The 22,033-nt window shown below is 39.4% G+C and overlaps 1 protein-coding gene across 2 annotated transcripts; it reads left to right on the forward strand.

The window, feature by feature from the left end:
• The first annotated feature begins 305 nt into the window (after positions 1-305).
• Positions 306-14,610, forward strand: zfr2 (zinc finger RNA binding protein 2). 2 transcript variants are annotated; one of them, XM_087783684.1, is made up of 19 exons: positions 306-411; positions 1,359-1,614; positions 1,723-1,843; positions 2,102-2,329; positions 3,352-3,671; positions 3,735-3,923; positions 4,023-4,233; positions 4,306-4,493; positions 4,736-4,855; positions 4,955-5,100; positions 5,221-5,347; positions 6,337-6,545; positions 6,774-6,942; positions 8,110-8,284; positions 10,874-10,962; positions 11,068-11,163; positions 12,223-12,334; positions 12,422-12,519; positions 12,595-14,610. In XM_087783684.1, the coding sequence occupies exons 1-19, from the start codon at positions 359-361 to the stop codon at positions 12,760-12,762; spliced, it is 3,075 nt and encodes a 1,024-aa protein (XP_087639810.1). In that variant the 5' UTR covers positions 306-358; the 3' UTR covers positions 12,763-14,610. The 2 variants fall into 2 exon arrangements, with proteins under 2 accessions (XP_087639810.1, XP_087639811.1); XM_087783685.1 differs by having other exon boundaries at positions 1,726-1,843.
• Positions 14,611-22,033: the final 7,423 nt, after the last annotated feature.

Below are 22,033 nucleotides of genomic sequence, written 5' to 3' on the forward strand. Positions count from 1 at the left end.
TTCAAATCATGTTTGTTATCGTTGTATTACTAACATGAAATCCGCTGTGTTTCATCACGATGGCATCGCTTTGGCAAAGCTTAAAAACCTCTTAAAAAATGTAAATGTTTGACTCAACATTTGTTCGTTTATCAGCGACATTCTGAATATTTTTTTTATTTTATTGTATTTTCTGTATTTTGTGTTTTTTACATACGCAAACAAATTGTCAAAGAGTAAACATGTGAAGAAAGATGGTACACTTCCTTTCTAACGTTTGCATGGACTTCACAGGGGAACGTCGTCGTGCTGAGGGATGGTCATCATCTTGACGCTCCGGTTCCAGTTGCTGCTGGTTCGCTGCAGCGGAGATGCTAAGATGGCAGCGAGCAATTATTTCGGATTTACACATGGTGCCGGTCCACAGTACAGGTAGTTCGGCTGATACCGCTTCGTGTCAGTGTGTCTATGGACCGACCTGACGTGTTTACGAGAGTTGTTCTCAAGAATCCGCTGTGTCTCTATGCAGGCACAAGCTAGCGTGACCTGCTAGGTTGCTAATGCTAACGTCGCCTTCTTGAGTTGATGTTAAAGACATATTATATTCCATTGTCAGTTTAACACTTTATATAATATTGAATTATAGTTGTTCAGTGGGCTGTTCTGACATCTGCTGTTAAGATCTACGTGGTGTCTTTTTTGCTAAAACACACAAATAACCTTTAAATGAATATAGAATGTTGCAAATCTGGGATCATGTATCTGTTTTATCTATATTTATGTTTTTAAAACCTGCCTTATAAGCCTTGTTTACCTTTTATTTATGTCGGTATGATTTGAGTCAGGTGTCAACACTTGTTAAATGTTGTCTGTTTTATTAAAGTTTTTTTTTATTTGGTGATGGAGACACATTTGTTCGTGTTACCCTTAACATTTGACTCAAAACACACCTGAATGTAATTCCTTTTTCATTTGATCTCGTAATGGAAAATAACCTAAACTGGTAACTATGAACTGGTCTTCAGTTTAATTCTCTGGGACATCAAAATAGAAAGAATAAATTACAATAAATAAAATTCACTGCTCAGGTGTAAATCCCATATGAATAGGTCACTGCATGTTTTTGCAGATTTGCACACATTTCAGACGCTTCTATGAATTCCATTAACACTGTAATAGTCTTGTAGTGCAGCCACTTCTGAGACCAAAATGTGGGTCACTAATACACTAGGTGGTAAAGTGATTAAATATATAAAGTCAAAATAACCCCCCCCCCCTCCCCAGGAGAATTATGTTGACAATAACAAGTTGCCCTTATACAAAATCGAATGTAATAGAGTTTATTTATCACTAGTTCACACTCCCTTTGTCTCTTCCAGTGCTCAGCCCCCACCAGCCTACTCCCACCCGTCTACTGCCAGCTACAATGTCCAGCAGGCTTCAGCTGTGGCCCACGCAGTGACGGCTTCTTACTCTCCGGCTCCGGTTCAGGCTTCTCGTCCTGTAGTCACTGCCGTTTATCCCGCATTTCAGAGTCACCAAGCTCCACCGGATTACTCGTACAGGCCACCGGACCCTCCCGTCCCCCCACAACCCACCACAACACCTCAGACGTACCAAGTGTACCCAGAAGCTGTGAGTGTGTGTTACCACTTTTCAACCTGATGCAAATCCTCATTTTACGTGATTTATTTCTATTCTGCAGCTAGTTGTTGTTTAACAAAGTAATGCTTATGTCCTCAGCAGCAAGACACCTACAACTATGGACCCCCAGCTGTCGTGACCACCTATGACAATAAACAATACTACCAGACGAGTATAGCTTCAGCACAGAGGACTGCAACAGAGAATTACTATCAGGCTGGTAAGGATCTATTAATGAAATGACCCGGTCAGCAGGTTAGCTTCAGCTTCAGAGGCTTTTGCTCTGGATAATTTCATTGCCTTTCACATTTAAATGTAATTATATTTTTTGGGGTTTGTATATGATGTTAATAACTAGGATAAGATAATATTAGGGGTAAATGAAGTTAGTAAACTAGTCTAGTACGGTTAGACTTTTTTTTAAAGCTGTATTAAAAGACTTCAAAACTGTATTTTGATTCGTTTTTTTCTGATGCAGTAGGTGTGAAGAGCACCTACAGTCCAACAATATCAACCGTGTATAGCCAGCCGCCGCCTCTACAAAGGCAGGTGACCGCCCTGAAACCTCTGGCCCCCTGCAGCTCAGTGTCCACCAGCTACAACATCTATCCAGCGTCCACCAGTGTGCAACAGGCCCCCACACCCATCTCATCCTACACCCTCGGTTCATCATTCAGCTCCACCGCTTCAGCCACGTCGTACCCAGGTATTATAAATATTTCTTATTTATCTAATATTTAACCTTTTTACTATTGGCTAATGAAGAATACCTCAGAGTTTGCCACATCCCAGGAGGACTCTAACAGGTTCATGACAGGCTTTCTATTTAAAATATAGAGCCAGTATCATGTTTGAATCTATGTAATAGATATTTATAGCACACATTTATAGCGTTCTTGTGACCAACGGACACCAGGGGCCTCGCTAGATTTAAACGCAGAAGTGAGACATGCATAGGGAAAGATTATGTGCTGAAGATGACACTAGTTTTGATTAGGTTGTGCACCATACACACCCTCATCATGGAAATCAAATGGAGAAATGCATATGGTGCAGCTTTTAAACAAAGAGAAACATTTGCACAAGTCTGCGAGTAAAAAGTTCCAGCAACTCCAACGGGTTTTGATAGGCTGGACTGATGCGTTTAAAACAACAGATCAATGGTGAATGTGTCTCAAGATGTGAATACATTTTGTTCTGTTAAATTAAAACAACAATGAAAAACATCTGTGCATAATCTTAATTTGTCATGTTATAACCAGATAGAACCATAGGTTTGATTTGTGGCATAAAATGTGTACTGTTGTGACCCATGGTGTGCCCAAGAAGTCTCTTTATGACCGTAAAACCATCCTTTTCTGTGTGCTATTACCCGCAAATGGACGGCAGTAACACTTCATTCATAAAGTTAATGCATTTATTAACAAAGTACTTTGATAAGAGATTGAATCCTGACGTCACAAGTGGTTATTTGCGGAAATGAAAGCCTGAGGCTTATCAGGGGAGCTTAATAGTCTAGGAATTACGGTTCTGCACATTTAGAAACATTTTGAAAATGCACTGTACGTTTGAAAAAAGATTCTTATCCTGCATTAGAGAAAACGACATGGATTCATTTTACCTTCACGGTGATGAAAGCATGATCTTGACATTTTAGCAGAACTTTTGTTCAAACACTCTATTAATTGACAGATGATTCACATTTTCTATCATCTCTCCCACAACCAGCCATCGGCTACTCTACGTACGACTCCACCGGCTACACCACGACATCCACTCCTTCCTATTACCAGCCGGCTCTCTCTCAGCCTCCACCGCATCAGCCGCAGCAGCTCCATCAACCCCAGCTCGCCGCCCAACACCCGCCCAAGCAGCTGACCAGCTCGTCTTGGAGTAATTCAGGGAGCAACATGGTGACCGCGCCGACGGTCAACGCCTACAAAAAGACCTCGTTTCACCAGAACAAGCTACAGAAGCCCAAAGGCCCCCCGAAGCAGCCTCAGCTCCACTATTGCGACATTTGCAAGATCAGCTGTGCAGGCCCACAGGTTTGTCTGTTCTTCAACAATGTGTTTATTGGAAGTTACACGTTTATTAATGGTCCATGTCAGACTTACAGGGAGCACCTGGAGGGACAGAAACACAAGAAAAAGGAAGCAGCTTTGAAGAATGGAGGACAGACGGCTGCCAGCAATGGACCCAAAGGAGTGCAGACACAGTTACGCTGTGAGCTGTGTGACGTCTCGTGCACCGGGGTGGACGCCTACGCTGCCCACATTCGAGGCTCCAAACATCAGAAGGTACCATCTTGTGATTGGTTATCATATGGTGTTCCATCAGTGCCACCAATTAGATTTGGTTTAAAGCGTTTACCGTTTCTCTCCCTCGACCCCCGGAAGGTGTTGAAGCTTCACACCAAGCTCGGGAAGCCGATTCCATCCACTGAGCCTGTGTTGGTGAATAATGCCACGATTAGCACGACGACTGCTGGGAAGCATTCCGCCTCCGTGACGACCACCTCGTCCACTGCACCCCGACAGGCTGTGACTATGAAGACTAAACCAACAGCACCAGTGAAAAAAGCGGCTCCGAATAAAATTTGTGTCATAAGTAAGTTGGTTAAAAGGCTTGTAAATGGTTCACAAAGTCGTGATTTAACACAAGGACCTTACAATTCCACAGCTAACAAAACAGTCTGCAGCGTGGATCCAGTGATCCCAGTGCTGCCTGTGGCGGCAGCTGTCAAGCCCGAGGAGCCGCCACATTTATCTCAGAAGTCAAAGATGGACACTCAAAGTGAAGATGAGGATGATGACAGATGCGGGGGACAAGGAGACGTGCAGCCTGTTGGACACGACTACATAGAAGAGGTGAGCAGGAGACGAATCTTTTCTAGTTTTTTACCAGGTTACTTAGTGATGTCAGTAGACCATGAAGTCACGATGGTTTTGTACTTCTGGGCTTTTAGGCCGAGATCTTCTAGAGCTCATGACAGAAAAATTGAATGAGAACGTAAATTACGTCAGGATTAAAATGCTTGTCAACTCTGTTTACAGTTATTCTACCAGTGATCGATATATAAAATACAAATGCATTTTCAAAAATTTTTCAGGTACGAAATGCAGAAGGAAAAGTCATTCGTTTCCATTGTAAATTGTGCGAGTGCAGCTTCAACGACCCTAATGCCAAAGACATGCACCTTAAGGGCAGGAGGCACCGGCTTCAGTACAAGGTACAAAACCCCTTTTATTTTCTGTTAAAATCTATTCTCCTCTCCAAAAATCCTAGTTTATGATTCAACCCTTTTATTTGTTTGCCCTTCACTGTGTAGAAAAAAGTCAATCCAGAACTACCAGTAGAGATCAAACCCAGTAACCGGGCGAGGAAGCTGCAGGAAACCAAGCTGCGGAAACAGAAGCAGAGGATGGTGCTGAAGAGGCAGAGGGATGACGAGCAGCGGTGGCACATGGAAATGAGGTCAGGATTAGTCTTCACCTATACGTTCCACTACAATACCTGTATTAACCATGTCAAATGTATATGGTCAACCATGGTCATAATGTTATAGCTTTGTAAAAGAATGAATATCACCTACAGGAGGTATGAAGAGGACGCATACTGGAGAAGGTTGGATGAGGAGCCGGTTTACTGGGGAGACCAGAGACGCAGATTGGCCCCTCCACCACTGATGGGACACCCAGGGATGCCAGTGCCCCCTCTATTGGTGAGTTCTGATACTGCGGTCATCATGTGTATATAAAAAGGCAGTAGTTCTCTCCAGTGGCGGCTGACCCGTAAAGGGTGCTGGGGCGCCACCCTCCTACCGATTTTTGGATGTTTTTTACATTTCTTTTAAAATTGTATCTTGTATTGTTTCAAAATAATCATCAACTCTGATTATTTTCATATGTTTGTATACTCCTCTCACTGATGAACTATATTTGCATTGATTCACGTTCTGATTATAATCTTGTTTTGTTTGTTCATCATATCCGGTGTATCTGGGTTCACTTTTCAAAGAGCCCACAAGTGACGTCACGTTTCAGTAACTCGGCAAATCCATACATGCCGACAAAGTAACTGAGAAGCTTCATCTCTGAATATGATTTTGGGCTGGAAAACGCGACCCTGATAGTAGGAATACGTAATGGTGAAAGTTTGGAGAAAACCTTAACTCGGTTAGCTCACTTGGTAGCCTGCACCATTTTCTTTTTCTTCTTTTATTTTTCTTTGAGGACGCTGAGTTTCGCCGGGTCGATTTCCGCTTTCGTCATCTTAATTTCACAAGTTTTTTAAATTACTATTACTTTGATAAGTGGGTAGAAGGTACCCTCAATGATGTTCTGGTACAGAGGTAGTATTTTTTTTTTTAATTTGGTTTATTCTGTATGATGTAAATTATATTATTGATAAAATGTCTTTTCATTTGTATCTAAATACAGTCTTAGTGAACTTTATTATTATTCATCATCAACAGTCAAAGTGTTTCTACATTACATTAATATTGTCCAAGTTTCGACTGATTCTTTCAATGGTATAGGCTGGGAAATGTACAGGAAAAGAGACGCACCTAAAAAAAAATGTCACCAGCTACCACTGAGTCTGTCTGTCTCTGCTGTGTCGGCATGTGCTAAATATCCATTTTTGATTAAATTTAAATCATATGTACAAAATCCACATGTGAATCTCTTAATCTTTTTCTTTTTTTTTAAGATGTGTGTTCGGCGGCCGGATTCCCCAGATGACCGCCACATCATGGCCAAGCACTCAACCATCTACCCTGGCGAGGAGGAGTTGCAGGCCGTTCAGAGGATTGTCTCTCACTCTGAGCGAGCCTTGAAACTGGTGTCCGACTCTCTGCTGGACGCCAACGAAACTCCTTCCATCGAGCCGGACACTGCTGAGAGCGAAGAAGAGAAAGGGTAGATTCATCTTCGCCATGCACGCTTTACTAGAACATTTTAATTTGTAAACAATTTATAAACGCATCATATTTGAATACAATAAGAACCGAGATACACTGAGATAGTGGTCTCATGTTAATGCCACGATCAACATGAGTGTAAGCTGAGAAAATTCTCTGTTCAGAAAAGGTGATTCATCTCAAGTATCTTTGTCACGCTGTAATTCACGTGTGTTGTTGTCAACAGGTCCGAGAGCTCCCCTCGGCTGCTCAAAGGCGTGATGAGGGTTGGGATCCTGGCCAAAGGCCTGCTGCTTTGTGGAGACAGAAATGTAGAACTTATCTTACTGACCGCTAAGAAGCCCACGGTCACACTGCTGAACGACATCGCGAGGCAACTGCCCAAAGAATTGGGGGTAAGTAACATCTAAAAGTAGAGTTCATTCTGAAAGTGCAAAAAAGGGAAAGGAAGGTAAAGGATTGTGGTGAATCAATTTGAATGAATAACTTGTGAAGCGACACAAACTAAATTAAATAGAATCATCCTTCAACTTTTATCTCAGTACTACAATATGATTTAGAAATGGTCCACATGAACACATTTTCAAATGTTGAATCATCCCTGTGATTTGTGAGCTAACTTGTATCTTTTTAAAATTTCCGTTTTAATAGAAAACTCTAATTTTGAAGTAACTTTGTATTTGATTGAGCTCTACTAAACAAAGGAGCTGTCGAGTAACTGCTAAAGAAAGACTGAGAGTAAATGTGTTCTGAAGAGGCCCTCAATTAATCAGTTTGAATAATCATTTAATAATATCATTGTTGTGTCACTGATATTGATTAAGTCAAACTAGAATGTTATATTAAAAGGTCAAGAAAATAGACTTTATAAATCTGTGCTGGTTCTTGGTCCACTTGAGACTCAAGGTTGACCCACACATAATTTTGTGTATTTTTGTGAAAGACAACAAAGTGTATAAGGAGTAACTTGCATAAGGATTTTATGCAAGTTATATAAGCAGATCAAAAATATTCTAAAAAGTTACAACTATGTAATCTAATAATAATAATAATAAACTTTATTTATAGAGCACTTTCCATACATAAAAAATGAAGAACAAAGTGCTTTACATGTTTAAAAAAATCGTAACATTCTCTGCGGCCCTCAGGACCTCCGGCAAATTATTCCAAAGATGTAAACAAGTTTGACCATCTTTAGGTCATAATTTTAAAGCCCACATGTCAGAGGGTATCAAGTGCTAAAACTACAGCAAAGCTTGTGAAGTTGTGTTGAATATTACTCCCTTTTCTTCCATGAGACTATGGCTGTGATGAGTGTTTAATCAAAGATGCATTTCACTGATCTTGAGATTTTCTGCCTGGTTATGACACATCAATCCTACAGAGTGAGATGGGGCTTTTTTCAGATGAATTACTTTCATTTAAGTTCACCAGCCTTTTTTAAAAGGATTAAAAACAATGATATCGTTTCATCGTAATGTAACCAAACATGGCTGCTTGTGCCCCAACGCCAGCCCTCCTCCTCTGTAGTGAGTAATCCAGTGTGTCCTTTTAACTGGCAGACTTTTTCTGAAGATCAGTATGAGGTGCAGGCTCACCCTGACGAGGCCAGCATCGTGATATTATCGAGCAAGGAGCCCAAAATGCAGGTGACCATTTCTCTCACCTCGCCGCTGATGAGGGACGACCCTGCCGCTGAGACGGACACGCAGGCAGCAGGAAAAGAGGCCGAGAAAGGTTAGAGAAGCCAAGCTTTCAGTACCAGAGATCCAAATGTTAGCGCTGTGTGTAACGATACACTTACCTACTACTGCCCACGCTTCACCCACGCCTGTGACCGGCCCCTAAGGCAAAAATATCCCCAAATCACAAGGCGGGGCATTAAACAAGTATTTAGTTTGTATCTTTTACAATATGAATCAACCTTGTGCTTTCTTTTGTCCCTGTTTTTTTATTTCCTTCATTTCTTTTGCTGATGCAAATCCCCCAATTTTATTATTGTTTTTTTTTACCACATGGGAATCAAAAGCCGGGCTCTCCGACCTTTCTGTGCCGCCAGTGTTTGTGTGTGTTTTATCTCAAGCACCTGCTCAGAACATGCAGTTAACATTCGCATAGACTGTAGATCGATGTGGAGATAATGCCCCAGAAGGTAAATGCATTGAGTGGAACCTATAAAAAAAAAAAAGCTACAGGTGTGAAACCATGGAGGAGAAACGGAGGTCCACTGACTTTTCTTCCTCTTCTGATCGTATGATGTGACATTATCAGTGTGAAGGAATTGGAGTGCAATGTCATGGTCATAATTTAATGAACATTTTGAACCAATTATCTCCATTTCAATTTAAAATCAAGCCGTTGTGTTGCACTCCTTAACCTTCTGAAACATATTGTCTACATTTTTCTTTGTAACTTTTGTTCAGGTTTGTTCTCATCGGACCCTGACCGGGAGATTGCAGACCACAGGTCCCTCATAGGCTACATTCACAAAACTACCTTTTTAATTTTTAACACAGTTGTATTGTAGAGTCATATTTATGGCTGTTATTTTCTGTGGTCGTCCTCAGCCCTGCTCTGCATAATACACTCGAGGACACTGACTTCAAATTCTAATTCAAAGACTGTCGATTACTTGACAAAATCCAACCGATTTTTCATGTTGTGGTGAAGAAATTTGCAACTCATTTGGAATGACGCCCAACAAAATTGACTTGTTGTTGGTGTCCATTGATTAGGTTTCCCAAAATCTCACCTACTTTAATGAACAAACAAATTTTATATTATCGAGCGCCTTTTAGAAGAAGCTTGAATTGTCGCATTTAAAACGGAAAGGTCAGTGTTGTGGATGTTCCCTCGGATGCGATGTAGCTGCACATGTGTGAGGTTTCTAACGCTCTGCTCTCAACATGTGAGGCCCAACAGGTGGTGTTCGACTTCAAAATGAAAAGTTAAAATACGTCTTTCGACTGTGCTGTGTCAGACTCAAGGGCCCTGGGGCCAAATCTTGGCTGCCTAGTAATTTAATGTGGCCGGTCGGAAGGTTGTCTAAAAGATAAATGATCAAGTTGACATCATGACATGCAAAGATGCATCTGTTTAAGTTATGATACAGATGATACAGAGACTTGCAATTATTTTGGCGCCTTGTGTGATTGAGTTTGACACCCTTGCCCTCAACCGTCTAGAATCTGCTGCAAGAACGCAGGTTCAGAGACGATGGTTATTCGCACAACCTTGGTTCTCTGGACATGATACCTGTAGCTCATCAGTGCTTGTGAACAGCAACAGTATTGAGAGAAAGAAAAGGTCTTGTGCTTTTCTAGAGAACCAGGGATTGGCAAGTACAATTCTGTATGATTTGTTTTGATGTCTCTGTCCCAGCCTTTTAAATGTCCAATCTTTCAGTGATGGTAACAGTATTCACAAGTTGTTAAAACACCAACAGGCTCTTCTAGCAGCACAATAACATGTTTCTATTGAACAGCAACACATTCATTATGACTTGATATATCTTAGTGATGAGATTATATGCCGACTTCAGTAGTTGGTTTCTTTTATTTTGCAAACTGACAGACAAACGCAAACGGAAGAAAACACAGACTTCTTGTATGTGCTGATGAATCTTGTTTGTGTTTCAGCTGCACTATGACTGTCGTCTGTTCACCGTGTCATGTTTGGAAAGATTACACTGTTATGTTTTTTAAGTGCAATACATTCTGAAGCCTGGAGCGACTTAAGGATACTCCATCCTGGAAGTCCAGCCCTCAGTCTGTTTCACTATATTCACCGTTTACAGTCTCTTAATGTGCAGCAGAATTGAACTTTCCAAGCGAGTTTGTCTACAAATATGTTCACATTACCTGCGGGGGGGTTAGATGGAGACATCAAAATAAATTGTGTTTTGTTTGCTCCAGCTTTACAAATGTTACCCACATTTCTAAATTCAGCATCAACACAATTTACCTGGGAGAAGGTCCACTTTGCTCCTGTATTCGATCTTATTGTGGTTAACACACTCATTGTCTTCACATTTTGATAAACCTTTTTTAAAATGTTGACTTTTATATTAGGCACAGACTCTGGTTCCCTTTTATTTCTGCATGCTTCCCCTTGTTACATTATAGGAAAAGAAGTTTTACATATTTGACTTTAGCTTCACTGAACTATCATTGATCATTACTTCTTAAAAATATCCTTTTTCTTTGAACTTCAAACATCCAAATGATCAAGACTTGAATCTTACTGTCGTGACCACTGTTGCTGGAACTCTTGGACCCGTGTGTCTTTGCTTGTGAACTTACACACCGTGTCAACAATCTTTGTCAGACGTGGCTGAGATGGATCCTCCTGATGTCCTGAACGGAGGCAAGTGTCTGGATTGCTTGGCTGCTCTGCGTCATGCCAAATGGTTTCAGGTAATTGGTTATGTTCAACAATTTAATTCAAAGATATTTTCTTTCCCCAACAGTAAAAACAAAGCAAATGTACGAGTATTAATAATTGTTATTTAATCTCTGCAGGCTCGGGCCAACGGGCTGCAGTCCTGTGTGATTATCATCCGTGTGCTCAGAGATTTATGTCAGCGGGACCCTGTCTGGGCAGAGATGCCAGCCTGGGTGAGTGACCTGACGCGCCCATGTTGTTCACTTTTATGGTCTTAATAATGGCAACATTCCCCTCTACCATGATGGTTCAAATCATTGACGGTGTTTGACAGCTCTCCAGACAGTTTAAAGCTCTCAACCGCCTCATTATATCCTTTTAATTTCCACTCATTCATTGTGTCAAGCAGGGCATTTATGTTTCCTGATTGACCACTTTATTTAATTATTATGAAATGTTAATAATGGCAAAACATTTGGACAAGATGTCTCATATTTTCTCTTGAATATCACCAGTCTTTCCTCCCACATTAATATTAATTATTTTCCCTTTATAAAAATGTGTGTCCTACATTCCCAATAAAATCTTTAGCTTCTTCATTTGTGACATATTAGAAGAATCCACCTTACCTTTAAACTGTACTTGTTAACTTTAGCCCTGTAGGCAAAATCTGGACCTCCAATTCATTTTATGTGGTTTTAGTTTTCTCAAGGTTAAATGACATTTTCCACACTGACATTTTGACCAATGTTCCAGCTAAAGCGGCAAAAAAATTGGGAGACCAATCGTTATTAAGGGATGATACGTCATATATTAGGTCAAAGTATTGCTATATATGTTGCTGTATCAATATTAACACTTCTTCATTTAGACCCTAAGAAGACGGAGTGATATTATATTCTGGTTAATGTCAAATTGTCAAAGGGCAACTAATGTCAAATTCCAACTCTCCTGACTCACTCGCATGTTTCAAATGTTGAATCTTCCTCTCCAAGATGCAGTAAGTCTCTCATCATGACCACGTTTTGAACTTATTACTTTATAAAGTTCTCCCCCGTCTGAAATCTCAGCGAACCAGAGGTTACGAGAGTGGAGTCCATTATGACGTAATAATGGTTTCACTCCTCCAGCCAGCTGTAATCACACCCCGCTTTGTTTATGCAACAAGTCCCTCTGAGGTGGAGACTTCCTAGATTGATGTTATTGTTATTGATTTTAGCTAAAGTGAGTCTTTAAGATATTTTCTAATGTAAAAATCTCCATAAACAAATTTCCTGCATATTATTTCTCAGGCTATGGAGCTGCTCGTGGAGAAGGTCATCAGCAGCACCCCAGGTCTTCTCAGTCCAGGGGAGGCGTTGCGTAGAGTTCTGGAGTCCATATCTACTGGCATCCTCCTGCCAGGTTTGTCATTTAAATATCAAATATAAATAATTTTTCTGCTTCCAAGATTCTGTGATGTCACTTTTTCCTCATTTTACCCCTTTAAAGGTGGACCTGGACTGATGGACCCCTGTGAAAAATACCCCACCGATACTTTGGAGACGATGTTGGTTCAAGCCAGAGAAGACATCACTGCGAGTGCCCAGGTGTTTTGGACGTTTGCTGGATTAGCTTCGCTGCGTGAGCTTCTTCTTCTAAATGCTTTCCATCTTTGGTTCCAGTCGGCACTTCGGCTCCTCGCTTTCCGTCAGATCAACAAGGTCCTGGGCATGGAGTCGCTTCCCGCTTCCAAGGCCGGCGCTCGCAACCGCAAGCGACGCAGAGACTTTGGCGACTCGGGGGAAGAAGAGGGGGATGGCAAGAAAGACAAGAAGGAGGAAGCGGCTTGACGACCGTCTCTGAGGAGCTGGTAGAACGTGGCCACTCTTGCAACACCGGGGGAGTGTTTATACTTGGACTGAACGATCCTGCAGCAGTGGTGAACCTCTGATCTTCCCAGTTTCTATCATCGGTTCAAACGCATGATCAATTTAATTTCATCCATTTCTAAACATGCGACTCTGCTGTTCGTGGTAAACCCTCCACTGTCGACGACATAATATAAATACCATAATCGATGACTTTAGCCTCCTTTTTGAAGGAGTTAATGTGTTTACTTGTTACCTGAAGATGGTTTGACATCGGTGTGTCGAGTGCCCTTGAGCAGTATGGTATGGATCAAAGTACTGTAACGCTGATGGTGCCTACCTAGACCTGTCAATCATGAGAGAGGTTTGTTACCGTAACTGAAGTCAAGTGGGTCTGATGGAAGCGTTTTATTTCTTGTTTTGGAGCCAAAAACTAGTGGTCTTCTTAACCGAGTTACCAGATCCCTTGGCCTTTGAGCACAGCATGGCTGCTGGCCGTGGCACTTTTTAAGCAAATGATCCCGACTAAGGAACCTTTTTAAGAGGCAATCAATTTACGGTAACTAAAAGTGTGACTGGATTGAGCAGATCCCAGAGATTTATTATTGTCCTCATATTGTGTCTTGAAGCAGCAACATTTTAATGTTTTCATCATCATCGCTGCTGTCCAAACAAACTCTAAATATAGTTTGTTTGGACAATAATCTTCACTACACAACTTGAGAGGATTCATAGAGAAACCCACCCACACAAGCCTTTCTTTCTTTGTATTTATTTTGTTGTTTAACAAATTCATACATTTCAGTTACACTCTTCAGACACCAGGGGGAGCCAGAAACGATCTTTTCAATTTATTTACTGCTTCTTTAAGAGAAACCTTGATCTGATCTGACAAAGAAAACGTGAAAGTTCATCACAAGACGTTTGGATTTGTTTGTAATCATTTTTCTTGCTCACGACTCTCCCTGCACAGCCGTAACATTTACATACTCTTTTCAGCGCCGCTTACAACCAACAAAAACATCTACTGATGTCACCCTGCTGACACAGGAACTTGATCAACAGGATGTCATCGTAGTCGACCACGATGTGAATGCTAATTGGTTTTATTTCTGGTGATTGTGGTCAATGTCTAAAGGTACTAAAGGCATAAATCACAGGTTGATTTGGATTAAAGTCATTCAGCCAATGGTAGAGAATGTAACCTGGTTACATGTGACTCCACTAGATGGTAAAAAAAGATTTCCAGGATAATGTAAAGACCTTTGTTTTATATTTGATCGACGTTTTATTCAGTCTTCAAACTCCAAAAATCCGACGTGGACCTACTGTTTGTTTGACTAATTCTACCCTCCTGTTTGCTTGTTTTACCCTTTGAAGCTTTAAAGGCACCAAAGCATCCCATCAGCTTTGTACTTGTCTGGTGTTGAAGAAACGCCATGGCGAGAAGAAACGCCATAATGACAATAACACTGTTGTGGGAAAAGAGATGCTTCAAATCATAGGAATGAAGATGGAAGTCTGACTGAAATGATTCAATTTAGTTCCCGCGTGAGTCGTGAGGAACACGCTCAAGTACTGTATCATGTATATTTAAGGACGAGACAATTGGCCTTTCTTGTTTGGCCCTGCAAAGTAAGCAATGTGCGGTTTTATTTAACATCTTAGAGGCTTATTTATTTTTGTTTGTTTGGAAGGATCCCGCATTTCTAATTTGTTTTAGTCGCACAGATTTTAAACGCCGCTGTTACACATGATTTGAATGTCTTTGTAGTGATGCATAATATAAGGAGGAAATATTCAAATAAAACTTAAAAATAACATTTATAAGCGTGATTGTGTTTTATTTCAATCCTTTTATTTGCAACTTAATTAAACTTAATTATACCTTTTGTAGGGATTAGTTTGCCTTGAACTTGTTGTAAAATTCATCCTTGAATAGTGTTGGTGGGGTTTGTTGTGTGTGTTCTTGATGATAACCTTCAGCATCTTCACAGGAAGTCATGTTGGTCTCCTGCAGGTGTAGGTGCGTGCTCAGGCCAGAGGGAGGCAGTGAAGAGCAAGAGAGGTGTCAGTCATTACGTGAGTGTCCGTCAACATCTCGTTCAATCAGAAACTGTTATTCATAGTGTTGTTGACACAAAAGAGTTTTTTTTTTCTAGTGGCAGTACAAGAGTAAAAGAATGAAAGTAGATCACACACAAAATGAGTTATTAGCTTTATTATATTACAGTTTGAAAAGTTTTATTAAATATATCAGCAGTCATTTTAAGCAGTTGTAGTTACATTCTTCTAACAGGAGAGGGAGCCAAAAAAGATATTCTGCCTAAGAGTTGCAAACTAAAAACAGCAAAGTATTTAAAATATTGAGGTAGTGGTTTCATTAAAACACAACGCTTTATTAGTCGAAGACATCATTATTTTAGAATGACGATGGACACAAAACGGTTAAAAAAAGTTAACTCAGCTGTTAGTATTGTTCAGGTTTCAACTTTTTCTACAACTCTTATATGCACCCTGAGAGCTGATATAAACATGTCGCCTCTCCTTGCGTCACTGGCTTGCACTGGTCAGCGACCGGGTCAGGATCAGAGCGCATTAAAGCGTAGGTGGTGTCTCTTTAAACGCTTGTGACCGACCTGAGGATTCCTACCTGTTTAACGCACACGCACCTTGATTAACTAGTTTGTTTTGCACTAATTAAACCGTCTGCCGGATAATTGAGCGTTTGGCAGAAACACAACTCGCCACGAAGCGTCGTGTCGACGTGACGACAACCTTCTGTGTGACAACTTTATGTTACACAATGTGTGGCTGTGTGGCCCACTTTTACACGTCGCTCCACATACGTGTGTGTCGTCGATGATGAGGTTCGTATATACATGAATTAAACCAGTGTTTTTGTCATTTTAACTTTGACTCTATTATTACAATAAACTTTTGTCTGCCTGACTGCATATCTTTGGTTATCAAAATATGTCTTCCCACCTCAATTTAATATATTAGGATCAAAATGTTGTTAGAGATTTACAGAATAAAGATTATAATCTTAATAACGGTGCGACTGGAGCTAACAGTTTGATCAACTAGCTAAGCTAGCAGGTATAGCATTCGGTTAAACATTTCCTTTACATTAAAGTTAATAACTAAAATTGATGGTGGTGACCTGTCTAACTCCGATACTATTTATATTAAATTGTTGAGTTACAGATTTACAGAATAAAGATTATAATCTTAACAGTGCGACTGCAGCTAAAAGTTTGATCAACTAGCTAAGCTAGCAGGTATAGCATTTGGTTAAATGTTTCCTTTACATTAAAGTTAATAACTCAAATTGATGGTGGTGATCTGTTTAACTCTTATACTGTTATTATTAAATTGTTGAGTTACAGATCTACAGAATTAAGATTCTAATCTTTTTAGTTCAGTGCGACTGCAGCTAACACTGTTATCAACTAGCTAAGCTAGCAGGTATAGCATTCGGTTAAATGTTTCCTTTACATTAAAGTTAATAACTCAAATTGATGGTGGTGATCTGTCTAACTCCCATATTATTATTATTATTAAGTTTTTGAGTTACAGATTTACAGAATTAAGAGTCTTATCTTTAGTTCAGTGCGACTGCAGCTAACACTGTTATCAACTAGCTGAGCTAGCAGGTATAGCATTCGGTTAAATGTTTCCTTTACATTAAAGTTAATAACTCAAATTGATGGTGGTGACCTGTTTAACTCTCATATTATTATTATTAAGATGTTGAGTTACAGATCTACAGAATTAAGATTCTAATCTTTAGTTCAGTGCGACTGCAGCTAACAGTTTGATCAACTAGCTAAACTAGCAAGTATAGCATTCAGTTAAATGTTTCCTTTACATTAAAGATAATAACTAAACATGATTCACTGTTTGGTAATATTCTATTGAACTACTATAAAGGGAAATTAAAGCATTTAAAATGGTGTAGAAATATGTTTATTATTATTATTACTTTTTTAAAATTAATATCAATAGTAATTATATTTTTTTAAATATTTATTTTTAGACATTGACAGTTGACAATAAATAATGAACTTAATAAATAAATAAAAGTAAAGTATGATTTATTTATTTGTATTACTTTGAAGTAGTTTTCTATTGTTTTCTTTGGGTCTCTTGGTAGAATCTCCTCCACATCCTAGTTCATGCCAATCAAAGTTGATGCAATGAAAATTTCCCTAAAGAAGTGTATTATTTAAAAAAAAAGCGAGTTTCAAAATTACTATTATTTATTATATGTTCATCAGCATTTTGTTTAGGATTTATAGATCCAGACAATCGAAGGGATTGTGTCTCTGCTTCGTCGGGGCCGAGGTCCTTCTAATCCGGGCGACAAATGTCTCATGTCCACACCCTTCACGTCGAATAATGAAACGTATTTCTTCATATGCTGCACCGGATTTAGCATTTTTTTTATACCGGATAAGAAAAAAAGCGGAGCTCGTGTTTTTTTGGGCCGGATTGCGTCTGTCGCAGGACTAAATTGAGGTTGTCGTTAGACTTAAATCTGCGTAAGCCTTGTTTTCGTCTCGGTCCCGGGAGACGGTGAGAAAATTGAAGGCTTGATCCTTTTTGCTCATCATCACTCCAGCTTCTCCTTTAACATGTGTTCAATCTGTTTTGTGTTTTTGTCTCTAATAAAACGAGCAGCAATTTCATCTGGATTGAATCCGAGCTCCGGCCGAAGCTGCGACGGCGGTGGACGCTCTCGCCTCCAATCTTGATCCCACAGGCCATATGTTAATGTGCTAATGAGCTAATGAGCTCTGAGAATGTTTTTCTCACAGGATCCGATGAGCTCCTGGTGCGCCCGGAGAGTAATGCAGACTGACAACTGCTCATAGAAAGTAACAGTTAGTGACTGAACCTTGTTGCTCGGTGTCTGGAAAAACAGGATTGCGGTGGCGTTAATGGCATCTCTCTGCTGGGTGTCCAAGATTTTACCCGAGTGATTGGTTTACTTTGGTCATCCGGGACAGGCTTATCCGCATCAAGTCGGCGTGCCAGGGTGCACCTTGGAAGACTCCCAGCTGATCTGGAGAGAATATTAACCCAGAGAACACATCGTGTCTCTGGGTCTGATCCCTTTTTTTTTTACTGACCATGAAAGAGTGAATTTCAACCTAATTCATTCAAAAATCACCAGTGACTTGTCGCTGATGTTTACGGTCCTGATTAAATGTAACATGCATTTGAAAAAAAAAGACAATAACATAAATATTAAATAAACATAAGGAAAGAAATTCTAGTTATTATCACAATTCAAATATTTTCTAGATAGATAGATGGATAAACTTTATTGATCCCTCTTGGAAAAAAAAAAAATCCCGAATGAGACCTCCTGAGGGATCATTAAAGTTCTACCTAACCTGCCTAACCTAACCTAGTTCTACATCAAAAAATAGTTTTTCACACAGCAACACAGATGATGGAATCATAAAAACAAGAACAAAGTGCAATAACAAGAAAGTGCAAGATGACACAATCTAAAGATGAAGAACATAGACAAAGAAAAATAACAAATAAAAGGATACAAAGATTAACATAGAATAGAATCATCTCTTCACTACACTCCTGCCCTCAAACTCAGAATTAAACAATCTAATATCACAAGGAATGAATGAGTCCCTGAGTCTATTAGTGTTGCATCATGGGTGAAGCATTCGTTAACCAACAGCCCTTAAAATAGTTTATAGGATTCTCAAATACTTACAAATATACTGTAAATCAATGCAAAGGTCATGATGAGAAGGAAATAAATTGAATTTCATTCCATACATGTAGTCCTTTGAAACTGAAACAAGACCTTAAACATTGCAACTTATTTAAGTGTGTCTTAAATAGATGTTGTACTCTATTGTATCATCAGTGTCTGACAAAACTCTCTTCATTTAAATATTTACATTAGAAAATTATCTTAAGCCCCGCCCACTGAAACTGTTTTGTTTTTCTATCAAGCCCACTCTGCTGTGATTGGTTAATCAACAAGGTTTGTCACTGCAGGTCATCAATCCCATAGGTCTCCACCTCATAGGGACCCATTGTATAAACAAAGCTGGTGTCATTACAGCTGGCTGGAGGAGGAGTGAAGCCATTATTAGGTCTCGTAACCTCTCGTTCGCCCTGATTTCAGACGGGGAAGAACTTTATAAAGTAATAAGTTGAAAACATGGTCATGATGAGAGACTTATTGCATCTTGGAGAAGAAGACTTGCCGGCTCAGCTCGGTGTCTGTTAATCATCTACAATCAGCTTTTCTCTCCACGTACGTGTTCCCTCTGCACCGCGGCGTCAGATGGTTGACTAGCAAGTCGTTTTTCTTGGAATCTTTTAAGCTCGTGATCAACTTGCAGTCCTGTAGATTATCCAAACTTTAACTAGTTGCTAATGGAGGTTTTTCAACCATCGGATCATTTATCTCTTTATTGCAGCTTATCCTGATGTATTCTCTGCATAGAGCTGTCAATCAAATATGTATTATCAAGTATAGCTTAGTATTAGTATTTTTGTTTATGTTTTACTATATTGGGCTCTATTGTATTTATCTTATTACATGTTTATTGTAGTTCATGAATAATTACTAGTTTAATAAGTGTCGGAAATTGAATGAATTAATTCAACTTTCAGTCATAACATGTTTCACAAGGGTGGTCAAGCATCAAGGTTTGTCCCCTTGTGTCATCAATCCTGGGAGTCTCCACCTCCAAGGGACTCGCTGTATAAAAAAAGCATGGGTGTGATTACAGCTGGCTGGAGAAGGAGTGAAGCCATTATTACTCCGCTCTCGTAACCTCTCGTTCGCCCAGATTTGAGACGGGGAAGAACTTTATAAAGTATTAAGTTCAAAACATGGTCATGATGAGAGACTTACTGCATCTTGGAGAAGAAACATGAGAGAGAGTCAGGAGAGTTTTTCACATGAGTTTAAGAAACAGAAGTTGTAAACTGAACACTGGTTTAGAAATAGAAACATGTGATTAAGTAATATCAAATTAAGGACTTTTTTTTAGAAATAAAACATGGAATATTTTTACATAAATCTCTGCGTCATTATTCAAGTGAAATGCCTTTTTTCACGTTAAGGGATGGTAAAAATGAAATGATCTGCCTGATGAAACAACAATATCACTGTTTAAAATATGAAAGCTGGAACCGAAAAAACAATAATTCTGGATTTTATCAGTTTGAAACGGTAACCATTGATCAAGCATGTTGCTAAAAGTCTTCATGTCTTCAGAACTGAAGAGAAATGACGACCATAATGACATCTTTGACTCTTACGCTTCCACGTCCATTAGTCTCTTTTAACTGGATTGTTGACTTCTTCCAAAGCCTCAGCTCACTTGCATGATCTGAACAAAGTGACTTAGCTGATGTACAAGCACATGCTTTACAGATAGTTTTGTGTCGATAGACGCTCGCTGTTGTCGGAATATGAAGAAATGACATGAATATACGTGAAGTTAAATATCTTTTTATTTAGATTAAAGCCCTCGGTTGCATTAAAACTATGATGTATGAACATGTGTATACTTCTACTGTATATTTTGTTAATTTAATTTGTTTGCTAGTAGTATCGGAAGATAAATGTAAACTCTAAGTTAAACAACATGAACAGAACAATAACAGTCTAATATTTTAGGGATTCAGGAAAACAGAAAAGGATTTGTCACAATAATTCTATTACTTTTTTATAAATGCTGGAAGTGATTTTGTTTGCGTCAACAGAGTCATGGCTGCTTTTTGTAACACTAAGCATGATGACCTTTGACCCCCCCCCCCCCTGCAGGATTTACAGCAGACGGGATTCGTGCTGCTGGTTGTTGAATCGATGTTACCTTCTAGTTTAAAAAAAATAGTTTTGAAAAATCAATATTGCTGATAATCCAGATGAATCACAGGCTTGTATTGATGACGTTTTATCAGTTTGAACTCATTATAATGACTTCATTATAAACATTACAACAAAACTCGCCCACACACTATTCTTAAATACTGTCTCAGAGATATTCTTTTAAATGAGCACAAATGATAAATTGCATTAGGTAAACAAGCTCAGGAGGATGCTTGTTAACTGGACCACCAACAGTAAACAAACATGAATTCGGTTTAGTCACAAGAGCCAATAAGAATCTAATGAAAAGCTTCTCTTCATTTACTGCTTCCATGCCAGCAGCATGAATCCCGTCTGCTGTAAATCCTGCAGGGGGGGGGGTCAAAGGTCATCATGCTTAGTGTTACAGAAAGCAGTCATGACTCCGAAGACGCAAACAAAATCGCTTCCGGCATTTATATAAAAAAGGAATATAATTATTATGACGAATCCTTTTCTGTTTTCGTAAATCCCTAAAATATTAGACTGTTCTTGTTCTGTTCATGTTGTTTAACATAGATTTTACATTTATCCTCTGATACTATCAGGCAGTGGCGGGGCGTGCATTTCAAACATAGGCCTTCAGTGGCGCACGTTTGAATTAATCCACCCCTCAATAACTACTTTAAGGTTCTTTATACACCACAGGGATCTGAGCGTGTACTGTTATAGGTCAATAAGACGTTTAGATCATCATCAAATGAACATCAGTGCATTATATCAAAATATTACTCCCACTGCAGTCTGTGTGGTTTGAAAATTGCTTTGCAAGTATATCCGCGACCAGATCAAGCGCTTCAGCCATTGTGTGTTGAAAAACAAACTAACTTAACTCAAATCATAGTTTCAGCTCCATGTGACGAGTCTCACTGCTATCCAATCAGAGGACGTGAACGTGTCACATGTTCAAAGTGTTCAGCATCATGAAAGCCTTGAGAAGATTTCAATGGACAAGGGCAACTTCTGAAATGACTGAAGGCCTCGGGTAACACATGACTGGCTGCTCAAATATGATTGGATGAAAGCTCCTACATGAACAATCCTGGAAGCAGTGGGCAACTTGCGCAAGCAAGAGGAAAGCTATGAAATGAAGAGAAAAGACTATGAGGAATAATTTAATACATATTCATGAAAAATCAACAATTAAAAAAAAAAAAGTAAACTTTTTTTAATAAAAATAAATAAATGTATTTTCTGATTATGCTTATTACAGCAGAGAAGGCCTTGCAGGCCCTGACGGCTGCCACTGCTTTTATGAAACAAATTAAAATATCAAAATATAGAAGTATACACATGTTCATACATCATGGTTTTAATGCCACCGAGGGCTTCAATCTAAATAAA

This window comes from Callionymus lyra, chromosome 2, assembly GCF_982586985.1.
Source record: "Callionymus lyra chromosome 2, fCalLyr1.hap1.1, whole genome shotgun sequence".
Lineage (NCBI taxonomy): Eukaryota > Metazoa > Chordata > Actinopteri > Syngnathiformes > Callionymidae > Callionymus > Callionymus lyra.

What these genes read in the sequence shown, in the direction of transcription:
- zfr2 (XM_087783684.1), top strand. Translation starts at nt 359, where the DNA reads ATGGCAGCGAGCAATTATTTCGGATTTACACATGGTGCCGGTCCACAG. An exon ending in GACACGACTACATAGAAGAG is followed by an intron (nt 4,494 to 4,735) that starts GTGAGCAGGAGA and finishes AAAATTTTTCAG; the next exon opens with GTACGAAATGCAGAAGGAAA. An exon ending in GTCATGCCAAATGGTTTCAG is followed by an intron (nt 10,963 to 11,067) that starts GTAATTGGTTAT and finishes TAATCTCTGCAG; the next exon opens with GCTCGGGCCAACGGGCTGCA.